This window comes from Mustelus asterias, chromosome 9 (genome assembly GCF_964213995.1).
Source record: "Mustelus asterias chromosome 9, sMusAst1.hap1.1, whole genome shotgun sequence".
Lineage (NCBI taxonomy): Eukaryota > Metazoa > Chordata > Chondrichthyes > Carcharhiniformes > Triakidae > Mustelus > Mustelus asterias.
Window position 1 is genome coordinate 139677692 of NC_135809.1, and position 15803 is coordinate 139693494.

Below are 15803 nucleotides of genomic sequence, written 5' to 3' on the forward strand. Positions count from 1 at the left end.
CTTACGTCAGTGATAGGGAAATTGGAGAGGAATCTTCGAGACAGGATTTACTCCCACTTGGAAATAAGTGTATTAGTGAGAGGCAATATGGTTTTGTGAAGGGGAGGTCATGTCTCACTAACTTGATCGAGTTTTTTGAGGAAGTGACGAAAATGATTGATGAGGGGAGGGCAGTGGATGTTGTCTACATGGACTTCAGTAAGGCCTTTGACAAGGTCCTTTATGGCAGACTGGTGCAGAAGGTGAAGTCGCATGCAATCAGAGGTGAGCTGGCAAGGTGGATACAAAACTGGCTCGGTCATAGAACAGTGGGTAGCAGTGGAAAGGTGTGTTTCTGAATGGAGTGCTGTGACAAGTGGCATTCCTCAGAGATCAGCGCTGGGACCTTTGCGGTTTGTAATACATACAAATGATTTGGAGGAAAATGGAATTGGTTTGATTGTAAGTTTGTGGACAACACAAAGATTGGTGGATTTGCGGATAGCAATGAGGACCATCAGAGGATACAGCAGGATATAGATCAGTTGGACGCTTGGGCGGAGAGATGGCAGATGGAGTTTAATCCGGACAAATGTGAGGTAATACATTTTGGAAGGTCTGATACAGATAGGAAATATACAGTAAATGGCAGAACCCTTAAGAGTATTGATAGGCAAAGGGATCTGGGTGGAGGTACACAGGTCACTGAAAGTGGCAATGCAGGTGGAGAAGGTAGTCAAGAAGGCATACAACATGCTTGCCTTCATCGGCGGGGCATTGAGTTTAAAAATTGGCAAGTCATGTTGCAGCTTTATAGAACCTTAGTTAGGCCGCACTTGGAATATAGTATTCAATTCTGGTCGCCACACTACCAGAAAGATGTGGAGGCTTTGGAGAGGGTACAGAAAAGATTTACCAGGATGTTGCCTGGTATGGCGGGCATTAGCTATGAGGAGAGGTTGGAGAAACTTGGTTTGTTCTCACTGAAACGATGGAAGTCTACAAGATTATGAGGGGCATGGACAGAGTGGATAGTCAGAAGCTTTTTCCCCAGAGTGGAAGTGTCAATTACAAGGGGGAATCACTTTAAGATGCGAGGGGCATGGTTTAAAGGATATGCGAGGCAAGTTTTTGTTTACACAGAGGGAGGGGGTGGGTACCTGGAACTCACTGCCGGGGGCTGGTAGTGGAAGCAGATACGATAGTGACTTTTAAGGGGCGTCTGGCCAAATACCTGAATAGGATGGGAATAGAGGTATATGGCCCCCGGAAGGGTAGGGGGTTTTAGTTCAGTCGGGAGCATGGTTGGTGAAGGCTTAGAGGGCCGAAGGGCCTGTTCCTGTGCTGTAATTTTCTTTGTTCTATACCAAATCCTCCTGCAATAAAGGCCAATATATCATTAACCTTCCTAATTGCTTGCTGCACGTTTATGTTAGCTTTCACTGAGTTATAAACAAGGACATTCAGATCCCTTTGGACTTCCAACCCTCTCCAATCTCTCACCATTTAAAAATACTCAGCACCTCCATTCCTCCTACCAAATTGGGTAACCTCACACCCACCCACATTATATAGAACTTTATTGCCCATGCAAAAGTGGACATTAATCTTTGGCATCACCTCTAAAATAACATTCAACCAGTCAGAGATTTACAGCATGGAAACAGGCCCTTCGGCCCAACTTCTCCATGCCCTTTTTTGTAAACTCCTAAGCTAGTCTCAATTGCTTGCGTTTGGCCCATGTCCCTCTATACCCATCTTACCCATATAACTGTCTAAATGCTTTTTAAATGACAAAATTGTACCCGCCTCTATGCTACCTCTGATAGCTTGTTCCAGACACTCACCACCGTGTGTGAAAAGATTGCCCCTCTGGACCCTTTTGTATCTCTCCCCTCTCACCTTAAATCTATGCCCTTTACTTTTAGACTCCCCGATCTTGGTGAAAAAATATTGACTATCTTGCTGATCTATGCCCCTCATTATGTTATAGACCTCTATAAGATCACCCCTTAGCCTTCTACGCTCCAGAGAAAAAAGTCCCCATCTATCTAGCCTCTCCTTATAACTCAAACCATCAAATCCCAGTAGCATCCTAGTAAATCTTTTCTGCAAGCTTTCTAGTTTAATAGTATCCTTTCTATAATAGGGTGACCAGGTCTGTACACAGTATTCCAAGCGTGGCCTTACCAACGTCTTATACAACTTCAACAAGACGGCCCAACTCCTGTATTCAATGTTCTGACCAATGAAACCAAGCGTGCCGAATACCTTCTTCACCACTCTGTCCACCTGTGACTTCACTTTCAAGGAGCTATGAACCTGTATCCCTGGGTCTCCTTGTTCGATAACTCTCCCCAACACCCAACCATTAACTGAGTAAGTCCTGCCCAGGTTCAATCGACCAAAATGCATCACCTCGCATTTATCTAAATTAAACTCAATCTACCATTCGTCAGCTCACTGGCTCAATTGATCAAGATCCTGTTGCAATCCTAGATAATCTTCTTCACCGTCTACAATGCCACGAATCTTGGTGTCATCTGCAAACTTACTAACCATACCTACTAAATTCTCATCCAAATCATTAATATAAATGACAAATAACAGTAGACCCAGCACCGATCCCTGAAGCACACCACTGGTCACAGGCCTCCAGTTTGAAAAACAACCCTCTACAACCACCCTATCTTCTGGCATCAAGCCAATTTAGTTTAAAAATGAATATTTCATGTGTACCCAGTCATATTTGCGCGTATATAATATACATCCATATTGCTCTCTGCCATTAAAGCACTTAATGCACTTGAATAAATAAAGAAACTAAGCGGTTGAGTTTACACTATATTATTTAGTAAGCTGATAACACTGAGAACAAAAGGCTTCTTGAACAGATTTTTCCTGGCAATCGGCATTCTACAGCACCGGCCCGAAGACAGCCATTCAAATTGAGGATATAAAGAGTGAGATATTCCCTCTGCCATGCTGTTGTCCACTCACTAAGCCTGTTCAAATCAAGTCTTTTTCATCATCTTCACAGCACACATTCCCACCTAGTTTTGTGCAATTTGCAAACTTGGGAATATTATATATGGCCCCCCCATATCCAAATCATTGATATAGATTGTGAACAACTGGCTTGGTGGAATATTAATTTCCCTATTCAGTGAACAGGAGCTCGCTGAATACCGGAGGACCGGCCTTGGTGAGGTTATTACACACTAACTGACCTTAATCCTGCTTGTGCCACAACTGGAAATAAAGAATCCTGTAAAGAAACTAAACAACAAGTATTTCATCTTCTGTCAAAGCGCCACTTTGCAATTTTGCCAAAAACACAAATTTGGATTCAGATACTCACAAGTTGTGGCCCCAACTTTTTTGTCTTTGCCTTCCAGTAGGTCCCATAAGTGTACTGACGCTTGTTCAAATTGTTCACACAACCTACAAATCACAAAATAATTTGAGCGGAGACTGAACATTTAACAAAATGCACCCACAGCATATTTACCGATTTTAAAATCCAAAGAATATTGAAAACACATTTTAATATGAGCCACACTTGACAACAGGAATATAGGACCTGCTTAAGAGATAAGAGTGAGTGCTTCAAGTCAATCACTGGGTTGATTTTTCCATGTGCACAGATAAAGAGGAGGGGGGAGTCTTGATGAATTGGGCCAGTGAGCCAAGGAATGGAAGATGGAGGTTAATTCAGATAAATGTGAGATATTGTCTTTTGGTAAGACAAACAGGGCAGGACTTGCAGTTAATGGTAGGGCCCTGGGGAGTGTTGTCGAACAGAGAGACCTAGGGGTGCAGGTACATAGTTCCTTGAAACAGGTAGACAGGGTGGTGAAGACGACGTTTGGCACACTTGCTTTCATCGGAGAGAGCACTGGGTACAGGAGTTGGGACGTTACGTTACAAACTGCACGAGACATTAGTAAGGCCACATTTGGAGACTGCATACAATTCTGGTCAGTCTGCTATAGGAAGGACGTTATTAAACTGGAAAGGGTGCAAAAATGATTTACCACAAATTTGCCAAAACTCGAGAGTTTGAATTATATGGGGATGTTAGATGGGTTGGGACTTTTTTCCCTGGAGCGAGGAGGATGAGGAGTCACCTTACAGATGTTTATAAAATCTTGAGGGGGCACAGATAAGGTGAATAGCCAAGATCTTGTCCCCAGGGTAGGGAGTCCAAAACTAGAGGGCATAGGTTTAAGGTGTGGAGAAAGATTTAAAAAGGGACCTGAGGGGCAATTTTTTCACAGAGGGCGGTGCATATATGGAATGAGCTGCCAGAAGAGGTGGGTACAATTACAACATTTAAAAGACATTTGGACAGATACATGGATAGGAAAGGTTTAGAGGGATATGGGCCAAGTGTAGGTAAATAGGGCTAGTTCAGTTTAGGAAACCTGGCATTGACGAGTTGGGCCGAAGAGCCTGTTTCCATGCTGTATATCTCTATGACTCTAGAGTGGAAGGGAGAGTTGCAGAAGGGCACAAGGCAGACGAAGTAACAGATCCACAGAGTGAGAGAGCAGGGAAAAATAAGCACTTATAGGTACATGGTACTTTCCACAGCTCAAATATTCTGCAGCATAATGAACCTTTTTTGAATTCACCCGCTTTGCAATGTTGAGCTTAGCCAAATTACATGCAGGAAGACCCACATGGAGCAAATGTGTGAGAAAGATGGGCTTTGTTTTATAAACATTGGTTGAGTTTTAATGTTAGTCAGGACGGGTTGTCTCTCCTGTTCTTTTAAGAGTGCCATGGGTCATTTTACATCCACCAGAGAAGTAAGGAGATGCCTTAGTTCAACATTCCATCTGAAAGACACTGCCGATGCAGCAGCGCATCATTAATGTAGCTTAGATTATATGCTCAAGTCTCTGGAATGCGACTTGAAGCACACAACCTTCAAGCTCAGACACGTGTATCAAATAACTCATTCACTGGCTCACCATAGTCAGATACCAGAAAAATAATTCCCATTTCAAACAAAGAAACACATTGCTGGTCAGTTCTAAGGAACACATGACTTGGATACAAACCATCAAGCAGGCTACAAAATTTCATCCAAAAAGCAAAACACCCTGGATGCTTAAAATCAAATTTAAAAAACAGAATGCTGGAAAAACAGTCAGGCAAGCAACATCCGGGGACAAAGAAACTGAGTTAACATTTCAGACAATGACCTTTCATTAACAGCGATACTATGAAAAAAAGAATGAAATGGAAGGTCTGTATTGGGTAAAGACAGGAGAAGTTAAATGACAAAGAGCTGGTGGTGCAGTGTCAAAGGGACAAAAAGAAAAGATGTACCTACAGGTGGTGTGAATGGCAAAGAGACAGCTGCCATCCGTAAACAAAAACCAGACTAAAACCAAAACCTGTCCAAAAAATGGAAACAAGATGAGGGCAGAGATTACAGTATCAAATTGTCAAACTCGCTATAGGGTCTGGAAGGCTGGAAAGTGCCCAAATAAAACAATATTGCGTCGAATTTCACTGGAACACTGCAGGAGACTGAAGACATCGAGGCCAGCATTACAGCAAGGTGGCTAATTAAGACCAAAAGGGAAAATGCTGGAAAATCTCTGCACGTCCAGCAGCATAAGAACATAAGAACGAGGAGCAGGAGTAGGCTATCTGATCCCTCAAGCCTGCTCCACCCTTCAATAAGATCATGGCTGATCTTTTCGTGAACTCAGCTCCACATACCCGCCCGCTCACCATAACTCCGCCCGCTCACCATAAGCATCTGTAAGGAGAGAAAAGAGCTGACGTTTCGAGTGCAGATGACCCTTTGTCAAAACATTGGTTAATTAAAACGTCAGCCAGCTGGAAGCTCGGGGTCACATGTCAGCCAGCTGGAGGCTCGGGGTCACATGTCAGCCAGCTGGAGGCTCGGGGTCACATGTCAGCCAGCTGGAGGCTCGGGGTCACATGTCAGCCAGCTGGAGGCTCGGGGTCACATGTCAGCCAGCTGGAGGCTCGGGGTCACATGTCAGCCAGCTGGAGGCTCGGGGTCACATGTCAGCCAGCTGGAGGCCCGGGGTCACATGTCAGCCAGCTGGAGGCTTGGGGGTCACACTTGTGACCTGTTCCGCAAATTGCTAACTAATCTGCATTTTCATCTCCCGATAATATGTAGAGCAGTTTTCACAATTTTAAAGCCTCAAAATTGGTCCACAGTTGAAAAAGATTAGGAAGCACTGAGGTAGAGGAACTAGTGACACAAAGAGAAAGAAATGGTAGATCTAATTGCCATTACAAAGACATGGATAAAGGTAACCACGGCTGGGAAATAAATACTCCAGCATACACAACCGTTTGAAAAAACAGGAAGACAAGCAGGTGTAAACGTGACACCACCCCTTTGTAACAGCAAAGACTTATACAACAAGTGATGAGGCCCCAGCTCTGAGTCAAAACCTGAAGAGTTCTCCATTATGGTACATTTCACTATTGTTCGTCACTTTGCTTGTCTGCGGATATATCTCAAAAACAAATGGTCGGATTTCAACAAAACTTGGTGCACAAAAAAGCACATGACCCAAGAAAGAACTGATCAGTTTTTGGCGAAGATGCAGATCCAGATCTGGATCCAGAAATGTTTTAAAGATTCTGTTAACATTTAGAAATAGGGCAAGCTGACCTTTTCTTTTAGCCTGTTGTGCACTGTTTTATTTAGTACATTGACTGTTTCAGTTGCTGTGGTGGAATTTCTCATAGTTGTCAAAACGTGAGCAGAGTTTTCAGAGCAGGTTTTTGGATGTGGACTGTCATGAAGCCTCCTCAGTGAGATGTAGCTACAGAGCATCACACATGTAGGAAAAATCTTCGCTGTGTAATTGTAATAATGCTGAGTTAACAAAAAATGGCAGATATATGCCCAATAATGAGTGCCCTCTTCAAGTGTCTTAGTCTTCTATTACTTTGCCACTGCACAGACTTGCCCGAGGTTGTCGCCGAACTCAGTTGTCCCTTAGCACATTAAAGAAGAAGCGAGCACTGATCAGATATACGCTATATTTCTTAAAACAGCAAGATACCTTGGTGGCTGAAGAAATAAGGGAATAGCAAAATAATAGAAAAATACACAAGTACAGCAATACTTCAGTCCCATCCTTTCTCCTCTCTCCCAAGGAAACAGTAGGCACCTCATGAACAGATACACAAATGTTATTCTAAGCTACATATGTTGCATGAACTCACTTACAACTCCTCTGCATGTTCAGCTCTTAATTTTGTTTTGATTATCAAGTGACGGCACAGATAGATATTTCAATTATGGGGCGAAGGTAACACACCAAACATGCTCTTTGTGCTTTGCAACCCAAGAACTCAAAGCTAGCTGTGGCACTGGCTCTGCAGGCAGTGCAGTTAACCAGGTAATAGATGTATTTTAATATAAGATCACAAAGGATGAAGGCAAAATTGACTCTGCATTAAACAGATTTGATTTTTAAGACACAATAAGAGACAGATTTAAAGACTTAGCTTTGTGCACCCTCATTCACCTCCTGACACCAATTCTCCCTGCCCCACATCCTCAACACATTATTCTGTAGCTTCTTTCTCTCAGAATTCACAGAGGTTTACGGCCTCTTGTGTCCATGTCAGCTAAATAAAGGGTTAAAGAACATAAGAACTAGGAGCAGGAGTAGGCCATTTAGGTGAGATTCTAAATGAATATTTCTCATCGGTACTCCGTTGAGAAAGGCATAGATGTTTCAGAACTTGTGGAAATAAACAGTGATGCCTTGAGGGGTGTACATATTACACAGGAGGTTGTGCTGGAAGTCTTAAAATGTATCAAGGTAGATAAATGCACGAGAACTGATGAAGTGTATCCCGGGATGTTGTGGGAGGCTAGGGAGGAAATTGCAGGTCTACAAACAGAGATATTTGAATCATCGTTAGTCACAGGTGAGGTGCCTGAAGATTGGAGGATGGCAAATGTTGTGCTTTCGTTTAAAAAGGGCTGCAGGGAAAAGCCTGGGAGCGACAGACCGGTGAGCCGAATGTCTGTAGTGGGTAAGTTGCTGGAAGATATTTTGAGAGACAGGATCTACAGGCATTTAGAGAGGCAAGGACTGATTAGGGACAGTCAGCATGGCTTTGAGTGTGGAAAATCATGTCCCACGAATTTGATTTGAGTTTTTTGACGGGGTAGCCAAGAAGGTAGATGAGGGCAATGCAGTTGATGTTATCTACATGAACTTTAGCAAGGCCTCTGACAAGGTACCACATGGTAGGTTGTTGCTTAAGGTTAAATCTCTCGGGATCCAGGGTGAGATAGCCAATTGGAAACAAAATTGGCTTGAAGACAGAACAGTAAGAAGTCTCACAACACCAGGTTAAAGTCCAACAGGCTTATTTGGCAGCACTAGCTTTCGGAGCCTCAGCTTCTTCTTCAGGTGAAGAAGGAGCTTTTTCACCTGAAGGAGCTGGAGGCTCCGAAAGCTAGTGCTGCCAAATAAACCTGTTGGACTTTAACCTGGTGTTGTGAGACTTCTTACTGTACTTACCCCAGTCCAACGCCAGCATCTCCACATCTTGAAGACAGAAGACAGAGGGGTGGTTGTAGAGGATTGTTTTTCAAACTGGTGGCCTGTGACCAGCGGTGTGCCTCAGGGATTGGTGCTGAGTCCACTGTTATTTGTATTAATGATTTGGATGAGAATATAGGAGGCATGGTTAGTAAGTTTGCAGATGACACCAAGATTGGTGGCATAGTAGACAAGTGAAGACGGTTACCTAGGATTGCAACGGGATCTTGATCAATTGGGCCAGTGGACTGATGAATGGCAGATGGAGTTTAATTTAGATAAATGTGAGGTGATGCATTCTGGTAAATTGAAGACCTACTCAGTTAATGGTAGGGTATTGGGGAGTTATAGAACAAAGAGATCAGGGGTACATGATCATAGCTCCTTGAAAGTCGAGTCACAGGTGGACAGAGTGGCGAAGAAGGCATTTGGCATACTTGGTTTCATTGGTCAGTGCATTGAACACAGGAGTTGGGACGTCTTGTTGAAGCTGTACAAGACATTGGTAAGGCCACACTTGGAATACTGTGTACAGTTCTGCTCACCCTACTATAGAAAGGATATTATTAAACTAGAAAGAGTGCAGAAAAGATTTACTAGGATGCTACCGGGACTTGATGATTTAAGTCATAAGGAGGGCTCAATAGACTGGGAATTTTTTCCCTGGAGCATAGGAGACTTAGGGGTGGTCTTATAGAGGTCCATAAAATAAAATTTTCTATAAAATTCTATAAATAAAATAATAACTGGCAATGGTAAGGTGGATAGTCAACATCTTTTCCCAAAGGTAGGGGAGTCTAAAACTAGAGGGCATAGGTTTAAGGTGAGAGATACAAAAGGATTCAGAAGGGCAATACTTTCAGAGGGTGGTGAGTGTCTGACTCCAGGGGTCAGATGGTCTACTCCTGCTCCTAGTTCTTATGTTCTTATGAGTATCTGGAATGAGCTGCCAGAGGTAGTAGTAGAGGTGGGTGTAATTTTGTCTTTTAAAAAGCATTTAGACAGTCACATGGGTAAGATTGGTATAGAGGGATATGGGCCAAACGCAGGCAATTGGGATTGGCTTAGTGGTATAAACTGGGCAGTATAGACAAGTTGGACCGAAGGACCTGTTTCCATGCTGTAAACCACTGTGACTCTATTGCTCTATTTGGCCCCTCGAACCTGCTCTGCCATTCAATAAGGTCATCGTTGATCTTTTTGTGGACTCAGCTCCACTTACCCGCCCACTCACCATAACCCTCAATTCCTTTACTGTTCAAAAATTTATTTATCCTTGCCTTAAAAACATTCAATGAGGTAGCCTCAACTGCTTCATTGGGCAGGGAATTCCACAGGTTCACGACCCTCAACTCAGTCCTAAATCAGCTCCCCCTTATTTTGAGGCTATGTCTCCTAGTTCTAGTTTCACTCGCCAGTGGAAACAGCGTCCCTGCTTCTATCTTATCTATTCCCTTCATAATTTTATATGTTTCTATGAGATCTCCCCTCATTCTTTTAAATTCCAATGAGTATAGTCCCAGCCTACTCAGTCTCTCCTCATAGGCCAACATGCTCAACTCTGGAATCAACCTAGTGAATCTCCTCTGCATCCCCTCCAGTGCCAGTATATCTTTTCTCAGTTAAGGAGACCAAAACTGTACACAGTACTCCAGGTGTGGCCTCACCAGCACCTTATACAGCTGCAACATAATCTCCCTGTTTTGAAACTCCATCCCTCTAGCAATTTGCCTTAATTACTGCTGCACCTGCAATCCAACTTTGTGATTCATACACAAGGATACCCAGGTCCCTCTGCACAGCAGCATGCTGCTATTTTTTTCCATTTAAACAATAGTCCATTTTGCTGTTATTCCTACCAAAATGACCTAACATTTACCAACATTGTACTCCATCTGTCATACTCTTGTCCACTCACTTAAACTATCTATATCCCATTGCAGACGTTCAGTGTCCTCTGCACACTTTGCCCTGCCACTCATCTTGATGTCATCTGTGAATTTTGACACACTACACTTGGTCCCCAACTTCAAATCATCTTTGTAAATTGTAAACTGACGTTAGAAATAGGAAAGGAGCGGTCACGTTGTTAGGAGTTTACTATAGGCCCCCAAATAGTAATAGAGATGTGGAGGAAGAAATTGCTAAGCAGATTATGGATATGTGTGGGGGTCACAGGGTAGTTGTCATGGGGGACTTTAACTTTCCAAATATTGATTGGAACCATTGTAGGTCAAATAGTTCGGATGGGGCAGTTTTTGTGCAGTGTGTGCAGGAGGGTTTCCTGACACAATATGTGGATAGGCCGACAAGAGGTGAGGCCACATTGGATTTGGTACTGGGAAATAAACCGGGCCAAGTGTTAGATTTGGTTGTGGGAGAGCACTTTGGAGATAGTGACCACAATTCGGTGTCTTTTGTTATTGCAATGGAGAGGGATAGGGCCGTACGGCAGGGCAAGGTTTACAATTGGGGGAGAGGTAATTATGATGCGATTAGGCAAGAATTAGGGGGCATAAGTTGGGAACAGAAACTGTCAGAGAAAGGAACTAATGAAAAGTGGAACTTTTTCAAGGAACAAATACTGGATGTCCTTGATAGGTATGTCCCTGTCAGGCAGGGAGGAAATGGCCGAGTGAGGGAATCATGGTTCACGAAAGAGGTGGAATGTCTTGTGAAAAGGAAGAGGGAAGCTTATGTAGGGATGAGGAAACAAGGTTCAGATGGCTCGATTGAGGGTTACAAGTTAGCAAGGAATGAGCTGAAAAGGGGGCTTAGGAGAGCTAGGAGGGGACACGAGAAGTCCGTGGCGGGTCGGATCAAGGAAAACCCCAAGGCTTTCTACTCTTATGTGAGGAATAAAAGAATGACCAGGGTGAGGTTAGGGTCGGTCAAGGACAGTAGTGGGAACTTGTGTATGGAGTCAGTAGAGATAGGCGAGGTGATGAATGAATACTTTTCTTCAGTGTTCACCAAGGAGAGGGGCCATGTTTTTGAGGAAGAGAAGGTGTTACAGGCTAATAGGCTGGAGGAAATAGATGTTCGGAGGGAGGATGTCCTGGCAGTTTTGAATAAACTGAAGGTCGATATGTCCCCTGGGCCTGATGAAATGTATCCTAGGATTCTTTGAGAGGCAAGGGATGAGATTGCAGAGCCTTTGGCTTTGATCTTTGGGTCCTCGCTGTCCACGGGGATGGTGCCAGAGGACTGGAGAATGGCGAATGTTGTTCCTCTGTTTAAGAAAGGGAATAGAAATGACCCTGGTAATTATAGACCGGTTAGTCTTACTTCGGTGGTTGGTAAATTGATGGAAAAGGTCCTTAGAGGTGAGATTTACCACCATTTAGAAAGATGCGGATTAATCCGGGATAGTCAGCACGGATTCGTGAAGGGCAAGTCGTGCCTCACAAATTTGATAGAATGTTTTGAGGAGGTAACTAAGTGTGTTGATGAAGGTAGGGCAGTTGATGTCATATACATGGATTTTAGTAAGGCGTTTGATAAGGTCCCCCATGGTCGGCTAATGATGAAAGTGAGGAGGTGTGGGATAGAGGGAAAGTTGGCCGATTGGATAGGTAACTGGCTGTCTGATCGAAGACAGAGGGTGGTGGTCAATGGAAAATTTTCGGATTGGAGGCAGGTTGCTAGCGGAGTGCCACAGGGATCAGTGCTTGGTCCTCTGCTCTTTGTGATTTTTATTAATGACTTAGAGGAGGGGGCTGAAGGGTGGATCAGTAAATTTGCTGATGACACCAAGATTGGTGGAGTAGTGGATGAGGTGGAGGACTGTTGTAGGCTGCAAAGAGACATAGATAGGATGCAAAGCTGGGCTGAAAAATGGCAAATGGAGTTTAACCCTGATAAATGTGAGGTGATTCATTTTGGGTAGGACTAATTTAAATGTGGGTTACAGGGTCAAAGGTAGGGTTCTGAAGACTGTGGAGGAACAGAGAGATCTTGGGGTTCATATCCACAGATCTCTAAAGGTTGCCACTCAAGTGGATAGAGCTGTGAAGAAGGCCTATAGTGTGTTAGCTTTTATTAACAGGGGGTTGGAGTTTAAGAGCCGTGGGGTTATGCTGCAACTGTACAGGACCTTGGTGAGACCACATTTGGAATATTGTGTGCAGTTCTGGTCACCTCACTATAAGAAGGATGTGGAAGCGCTAGAAAGAGTGCAGAGGAGATTTACCAGGATGCTGCCTGGTTTGGAGGGTAGGTCTTATGAGGAAAGGTTGAGGGAGCTAGGGCTGTTCTCTCTGGAGCGGAGGAGGCTGAGGGGAGACTTAATAGAGGTTTATAAAATGATGAAGGGGATAGATAGAGTGAACGTTCAAAGACTATTTCCTCGGGTGGATGGAGCTATTACAAGGGGGCATAACTATAGGGTTCGTGGTGGGAGATACAGGAAGGATATCAGAGGTAGGTTCTTTACGCAGAGAGTGGTTGCGGTGTGGAATGGACTGCCTGCAGTGATAGTGGAGTCAGACACTTTAGGAACATTTAAGCGGTTATTGGATAGGCACATGGAGCACACCAGGATGATAGGGAGTGGGATAGCTTGATCTTGGTTTCAGATAAAGCTCGGCACAACATCGTGGGCCGAAGGGCCTGTTCTGTGCTGTACCGTTCTATGTTCTAAACAATTGCGGTCCCAACACTGATCCCTGAGGCACACCACTAGTCACTGATCGCCAACCAGAAAGACACCCATTTATCCCCCTCGTTGCTTTCTGTTAGTCATGGAGGCTTAGAGTCAGAGGTTTACAGCATGGAAACAGGCCCTTCGGCCCAACTTGTCCATGCTGCCTTTTTTTAAAAACCAACTAAGCCAGTCCCAATTGCCCGCGTTTGGCCCACATCCCTCGATACCCATCTTACCCATGTAACTGTCTAAATGATTTTTAAAAGACAAAATTGTACCTGCCTCTACTACTACCTCAGGCAGCTCATTCCAGATACTCACCATCCTCAGTGTGGAAAACAGTTGCCTCTCTGGACCCTTTTGTATCACCTCTCACCATAAACCTATGCCCCTTAGTTTTAGACTCCATTACTTTGGAATAAGATGTTGACTATCTAGCTGATCTATGCCCCTCATTGTTTTACAGACTTCTAGAACATCACTCCTAAGCCTCATATGCTCCTAGGAAGAAAGTCCCAGTCTATCTAGCCTCTCCTTATAACTCACCGTCAAGTCCTGGTAACATCCTAGTAAATCTTCTCTGCCCTCTTCCTAGTTTAATAATATCCTTTCTATAATATCCTTTCTATAATATAACAGAGATGTCGAGGAGCAGATGGGGAAACAGATCCTGGAGAGATGTAGGAATAAAAGAGTTGTCGTGATGGGAGATTTTAATTTCCCAAACATAGATTGGAATATCCCTAGGGCTAGGGGTTTGGATGGAGAGGAGTTTGTTAGGTGTGTCCAGGAGAGTTTCCTGACACAGTATGTGGATAAGCCTACTAGAGGAGAGGCTGTACTTGATCTGGTGCTGGCTAATGAACCTGGACAGGTGGAGGATCTCTCGGTGGGTGAGCATCTTGGGGATAGCGATCATAATTCTATCTCCTTCACGATAGCATTGGAAAGAGATAGGATCAGGCAGGCTAGGAAAGTGTTTCTCTGGAGTAAAGGGAAATACAGTGTCATCAGGGAGGAAATTAGACGGGTAAATTGGAAGGAGGCATTCTTGGGGAAAAGTACCGAAGGAAAGTGGAGGATTTTCAAGGAATGTTTGTCTGGAGCTCTGCATGACAACGTTCCGATGAGACAGGGGGGTGTTGGTAGGGTACGGGAACCGTGGTGCACGAAGGTTGTGATGAACCTGGTGAATAAGAAAAGAGAGGCGTACAGAAGGTTCAGAGAGCTAGGAGGTGTTAAGGATTTAGAGGAGTATACGGGATGTAGGAAGGAGCTTAAGAAGGAAATTAGGAGAGCGAGAAGGGGTCATGAGAAGACCTTGGCGGGTAAGATTAAGGAGAATCCCAAGGCTTTCTACAAATATGTCAAGAGTAAAAGGATGAGATGTGAAGGCATAGGACCCTTAAAAGGTGAAGGGGGAAAAGTTTGTGCGGAACCGTTAGAAATGGCGGAGGTGCTTAATGAATACTTTACCTCGGTATTCACGGTGGAAAGGGATCTGGGTGGTTGTACTGCTGGTTTGCGGTGGACAGAAAGGATCGAGCATGTGGACATAAAGAAAGAGGATGTGTTGGAACTATTGAATGGCATCAAGGTTGGTAAGTCGCCGGGACCGGATGGGATGTACCCCAGGTTACTGTGGGAGGCGAGGGAGGAGATTGCGGAGCCTTTGGCGATGATCTTTGCATCGTCGATGGAGACGGGAGAGGTTCCGGAGGACTGGAGGATTGCAGATGTGGTCCCTATATTCAAGAAAGGGAACAGGGACAGCCCGGGAAATTACCGACCGGTGAGTCTAACCTCAGTGGTTGGTAAGTTGATGGAGAGGATCCTGAGAGACAGGATTTATGATCATCTAGAGAAGTTTAGTATGATCAAAAGTAGTCAGCACGGCTTTGTCAAGGGCAGGTCGTGCCTTACGAGCCTGGTTGAGTTCTTTGAAAATGTGACCAAACACATTGACGAAGGAAGAGCGGTGGATGTGGTCTATATGGACTTCAGCAAGGCGTTCGATAAGGTCCCCCATGCAAGACTTCTTGAGAAAGTGAGAGGGCATGGGATCCAAGGGGCTGTTGCCTTGTGGATCCAGAACTGGCTTGCCTGCAGAAGGCAGAGAGTGGCTGTGGAGGGGTCTTTCTCTGCATGGAAGTCAGTGACCAGTGGAGTGCCCCAGGGATCTGTTCTGCGACCCTTGCTGTTTGTCATTTTCATAAATGACCTGGATGAGGAAGTGGAGGGATGGGTTGGTAAGTTTGCTGACGACACCAAGGTAGGTGGTGTTGTGGATAGTTTGGAGGGATGTCAGAAGTTGCAGCGAGACATAGATAGAATGCAAGACTGGGCGGAGAAGTGGCAGATGGACTTCAACCCGGATAAGTGTGTAGTGATCCATTTTGGCAGATCCAATGGGATGAAGCAGCAGTATAATATGAAGGGTACCATTCTTAGCAGTGTAGAGGATCAGAAGGACCTTGGGGTCCGGGTCCATAGGACTCTTAAATCGGCCTCGCAGGTGGAGGATGCGGTCAAGAAGGCGTACGGCGTACTAGCCTTCATTAATCGAGGGATTGAGTTTAGGAGTCGGGAGATAATGCTGCAGCTTT

At 44.5% G+C, this 15803-nt stretch overlaps 1 protein-coding gene across 2 annotated transcripts in view; it reads right to left on the reverse strand.

Annotated features, from left to right (window-relative positions):
• Nucleotides 1-15803, reverse strand: part of caprin1b (cell cycle associated protein 1b) — a 271770-nt gene that overhangs the window by 180737 nt on the left and 75230 nt on the right. For both annotated transcript variants that reach the window (XM_078221064.1, XM_078221066.1), the window contains exon 5: nt 3341-3423. In XM_078221064.1, the coding sequence (XP_078077190.1) occupies nt 3341-3423 (83 nt within the window). The remainder of the gene's footprint in view (nt 1-3340; nt 3424-15803) is intronic.